Genomic DNA, 4,885 nt, shown 5'->3' on the forward strand with positions numbered 1-4,885 from the left:
GACCAATCACAGTTGTCTCTGATCATTGGCTAGAGACGCTTATTTAATCATTATAGTGAAAAAGTACGACAGCTTCTAAACCCATACAATTAATAGATTTAATCGGTTATGGTTTATAACGCGCATACATTTCCAAAAAGACAAAAAAAGTCCCGAATATTGCATAAATGGAGCATTCGGGTTTTTGAGCCGATGAGCGCCCTCTGGTGGAACATTGAAGGATTGTTTGTGTGACAGTTCTGATGTTTTCCTCTAGTTACGTGATGTAAGGAAGTACAGGACATATATAGTTAAAAAAATATGCCTGTGAGTTTGATGTAATGACAAAACATGGTTTCACGTTATTTTTATTTTTATCGGCCGTCGCCATCGCTACATTTAGGGACGAACAAGAATTCTGTGAGAATGAAAGTTGTAATGAAAGAGAGTTCGATAAGAGTCACTTTTATAGCGATGTGAAACACTGTGGAGAAATACCACTGGCATTATCACATAAACTACTAGGTAAGATACAGATATGAGTGCCAACATGCTATTTTACACGTTGATATGTTTTAATAACTTCTGTGTGTTTTACAGATGCTCTGCCTCTTGATGAGGTTGATGGTAATGTTATTCGTACTGTGAAGAGAAGTGTGTTTTCAGAGTCTCAGCCCTCTCCTCTGAAAGAGCCCCTGACACTGGCTGCTGTGTCACAGGTCAATAAACCCATCCACTCATCATCATTTACAGAGAACTTGTGCTTCACTGCAGTCAAACCTGGGGATATTGTTGCAGTAACTATATGTAATTTATGAAACAGAAAAATACAATGGAGCTAGTGCCATCTAACCACCAGTCAAAAGTTTGGTCACACCCACCCATTCTTTATCATTTTTCTTGTCCACATTTTAAAATAGTAATAAATTAATCATCATCATCACTACCAATAGCATTGTCGTCGTCGTCAGCATAATTTTGAACTTATTCAGGCTGTTGTTACAAAGAAGTACACTTCATCATACTTTTAAAAAGAGAAATTATGAAAATAATATAGGCTACTTTAAAAGAATATACTTTGGTGCAAACTGAATATAATGTTTCGGACACTTAATTGCATCATGTTAACTGAAATTAAATGAACATTTATTATAGTTTGTAAGAAACGGTCATGAAAGTATACTCGTTAAGTGGCTTTTTATTTAATTAATTTTGTATTATCTGCAATAACTGTTTTTTAAAAGAAACATAGTTTTCCATTTTTATTTTTAACACTTATTTTTTACAAGGGTGAAGCAGATCACTTAAAAAAAAAAAAAATTGAACCACCCAACTCCTCAAATAAATGTCTACTTTAGGTTGTGGGCAAATTATTTTTAGCTATTATACTCTATTATATATATAGATATTATATAATGCTAGCTTAAAAATTGGACCCAACACTTACATACCAATAGAAACACTTTATCATACATTTATTTAGTCACAAACAGTTCATTTATTGTATTGAGTTAATTAATTCAGTTAATTTAGTGTTTTTTGTTTGTTTTTGTCAGTTATACTTTTATTAATTGATTCAGTCATAAAGCTTTTAATCAGCTAATGAACTCGTGGGCCACTTGGACTCTTTACAGAACCACCAGTGGTCTGAGGATCACAGTCTGAGAAAACTGCTTTAAAACCAAACTGGACCATGGTACCACCACAGTACTTTTGTGTAAATGTTGTTTCTGCATATATTCAGGCTCTTTTGTGTATTTCAGGATGTGTTGAGGAATATTTTGGATCTGAATGAGTCTGTGATTCCGAATGAAGAGTTTGTCCGTTGTGTCAGTGGTGGGAAACTGTTTCCTGGCTCTGTTCCACTGGCACACAGATACGGGGGCCATCAGGTAAAACTGACCGTCACTTCAAACCCGACAGCGATGGCGTAAGACAACCAGAGCAAACATGTCAACCATGTGTTATTATTATTATAGTTTGGTTATTGGGCCGGACAGCTGGGGGATGGAAGAGCACATTTGTTGGGTGAATACACAAACAGGTAAAATCATCCTTTTCCATCAGCGTTCAACACAAATCATCAGTTGTTATTGTCAGATGTGACTTTTCTGTTGTAATGCATGTCAACTTTCCCATAATGTTGTTTAAGATTAAAGAATGGAAAGTTTGATCTATACTTACTGGTTTTTCAGCAAATAGATGATTCTGGCATTTTTTAAATCTAATTCTCACTTAATGCTTAAACATGCGTCTGAACAATGACATCTCTCAGTTTAGAACTGACAAGTGTTAACCGTTAGAGCGGTATACAATCTCTCTTTTATCCAGAAAAGGTGAAAGATGGGAAGTCCAGTTGAAAGGCTCAGGAAAGACACCGTACTCAAGGTGAATATCAGTTTCTGCTGCTCAATATTTTTGATATGCTTTTTAAGTAATTCTGAGATATATTTAGTTGTAAATGATCTTACATTATGACTCATAGTGTGTGATTCTCTGTCTGGCAGGAGTGTAATGGTTATGCTGTTTACTGTACATGATGTTTTGTGTGCAGGTCTGGTGATGGACGGGCTGTGATTCGCTCCTCTGTGAGGGAGTTCCTGTGCAGTGAAGCCCTCAGGTACACACACACACACACACACACACACACACACACACACACACACACACACACACACACACACACACACACACACACACACACACACACACACACACACACACACACACACACACACACACACACACACACACACACATATATATGCACAATATATATGAATGGACATGCACAAGAAGAGTAATATATGGATTTATCATATTCAAATGTTTGGTGTTGAATATTATTTTTATTTTTATTTATACTTTTTCAATTTTTTTGCCTTTATTGTTTGTCAGTCTGGTTGTGAGTGAGGAACCTGTTTGGAGGGATCCGTTTTATAATGGCAGTGTCATAAAAGAAAGAGGTAAAATACGATCAGATTTGGAAAAATCGAGTAACTAAGTTCTTTATCCTCCTCAGCTTTATGTGATTGTTCTCTGTATCTATCAGGAGCGGTTGTTCTGCGTCTGGCCAAGTCCTGGTTTCGTATCGGTTCACTGGAGATATTAACTAGAACTGGAGAGTTAGATGTCCTACGGTATATTAACTTTAACTTGGGAGATAATATTTTTTTTCTCACTCTTATTTGCTTTTTAATTTCTTTTTATCTTTTATTTTCAGGACATTGTTGGACTTTGTAATTAAAGAGCATTTTAAATCTATAGGAACAAATGACCCTGACAAGTATGTGGTGAGTATCTGTGTCTCTCTGCTGTTTAGCTGTAATACAAGATTATTTTATATTGTCTGATCAGTCTCACTATATTTGAATGGTTTTCATGTTGTGTGAAGGGGTTTTTCTCTCGAGTGCTGAATGAAACGGCACATTTAATCGCCCACTGGATGTCGGTTGGTTTTGCTCATGGTTAGTTCACTCTGCTTTACTTGTTTAGTTATCACATAGATTTATCATTATAGATCGAGCTTAATACGCAAAATGCACAACAACATGATCTGCATCTTCACACAGGAGTCTGCAACACAGATAACTTCAGTCTGCTTTCTATCACTTTTGATTATGGCCCATTTGGATTTATGGAATCATATGACCCAAGTATGTTTCTTTGTCTAACTTAAACTTTCATAATATTAGCAATCATCTTCCTATAAATGTAGTTTTTAAGCTTTTTGTCATATAACATTTCACACACACACACACACACACACACACACACACACACACACACACACACACACACACACACGCACAGACACGCACAGACACGCACACACACACACACACACACACACACACACACACACACAGACACAGACACACACACACACACGCACACACACACGCACACACACACACACACACACACACACACACACACACACACACACACACACACACACACACACACACACACACACACACACACAGGGACTCTGTATATTAACCCTACCCCTAAACCTATGAGGACACAGGAAGTGTGAAGATGTTTACGTTGTCATTATACACATTTGTGTCCTCCTAAACCATATACGAGAACACACACACACGCATACATATATATATATATATATATACATATATATGTATACAATACTGCAAAAGTGGAACATTGTATGAATTGTAAGCTACTTTAGATCTACTATAAATTTTGTAAATACTTACAGTATATACAGTATACATGGGTTGAGAGTCATGATTAATTGCATACTTTTTTTAATCCATTACTTGTTTTATTTTACTTCATTATATTCTAATAAGTTAAAGTGAAACAGACAGCCATAATAATTACATATAATAATTGTATTGTTAAATGTGTGTTATTGCTCCAGCATTGTTTCCTCTGTATAGATTTTGTCCCCAACACGTCTGATGACGAGGGCCGGTACAGTATAGACTAGGTCGATTTTCAGATAATGTGACACCCTTGGGCATTTTTTAGTAAAAGTTGGCAAACAGACTTTTCTAAGGGTATTTTTTCTGCTGAATCCATTTTTGCTGTTTGCCAAGCTGTATCTCTTATGTGAAACTCAGTAGAGCGCAAACTTCAAGATGACCTCTAAAATGTCAGGAAATTCTATATTTATAAACTTTACATCATGCACGACATCAATTAACGAGAAAGGTTATTTAGGTGGGAATTAAGATACTTGTATGTGACAATGATAATTGCATTATTTCTCATTGTAGTCAAGAAAATATCAGTTTTTCTCCGTATTTCAAATGGACAAACAGAATATCTAAAATGCGAGAGTCATTTGTTTGGAGTCACATGCATACTATTGTCTTTGGATCAAAGTGTGTGAATTGAGTTCAGAGTTATCCAAGAGGTTTTTTATTCTACTTTC

General features: G+C 35.9%; 1 protein-coding gene across 2 annotated transcripts; it reads left to right on the forward strand.

The window, feature by feature from the left end:
• Nucleotides 1–215: 215 nt before the first annotated feature.
• LOC309509965 (protein adenylyltransferase SelO-like) lies at nt 216–4,434 on the forward strand. Of its 2 annotated transcripts, XR_014210132.1 has the most exons (11): nt 216–504; nt 580–698; nt 1,743–1,871; nt 1,959–2,023; nt 2,311–2,367; nt 2,534–2,599; nt 2,878–2,945; nt 3,032–3,119; nt 3,203–3,446; nt 3,552–3,635; nt 4,389–4,434. XR_014210132.1 is itself a non-coding variant. In XM_082184991.1 (9 exons), exons 1-9 carry the CDS (start codon nt 321–323, stop codon nt 3,330–3,332), a joined length of 906 nt encoding a protein of 301 aa, XP_082041117.1. In that variant the 5' UTR covers nt 216–320; the 3' UTR covers nt 3,333–3,680. The 2 variants fall into 2 exon arrangements, 1 of the variants encoding a protein (XP_082041117.1); XM_082184991.1 differs by lacking the exon at nt 4,389–4,434 and having other exon boundaries at nt 3,203–3,680.
• Nucleotides 4,435–4,885: the final 451 nt, after the last annotated feature.

The sequence above is a fragment of the Leuciscus leuciscus genome (genome assembly GCF_965113295.1).
Source record: "Leuciscus leuciscus genome assembly, chromosome: 11".
Lineage (NCBI taxonomy): Eukaryota > Metazoa > Chordata > Actinopteri > Cypriniformes > Leuciscidae > Leuciscus > Leuciscus leuciscus.

What these genes read in the sequence shown, in the direction of transcription:
- LOC309509965 (XM_082184991.1), top strand. Translation starts at nt 321, where the DNA reads ATGACAAAACATGGTTTCACGTTATTTTTATTTTTATCGGCCGTCGCC. An exon ending in CACTGGCTGCTGTGTCACAG is followed by an intron (nt 699 to 1,742) that starts GTCAATAAACCC and finishes TGTGTATTTCAG; the next exon opens with GATGTGTTGAGGAATATTTT. An exon ending in TTGGGTGAATACACAAACAG is followed by an intron (nt 2,024 to 2,310) that starts GTAAAATCATCC and finishes TCTTTTATCCAG; the next exon opens with AAAAGGTGAAAGATGGGAAG.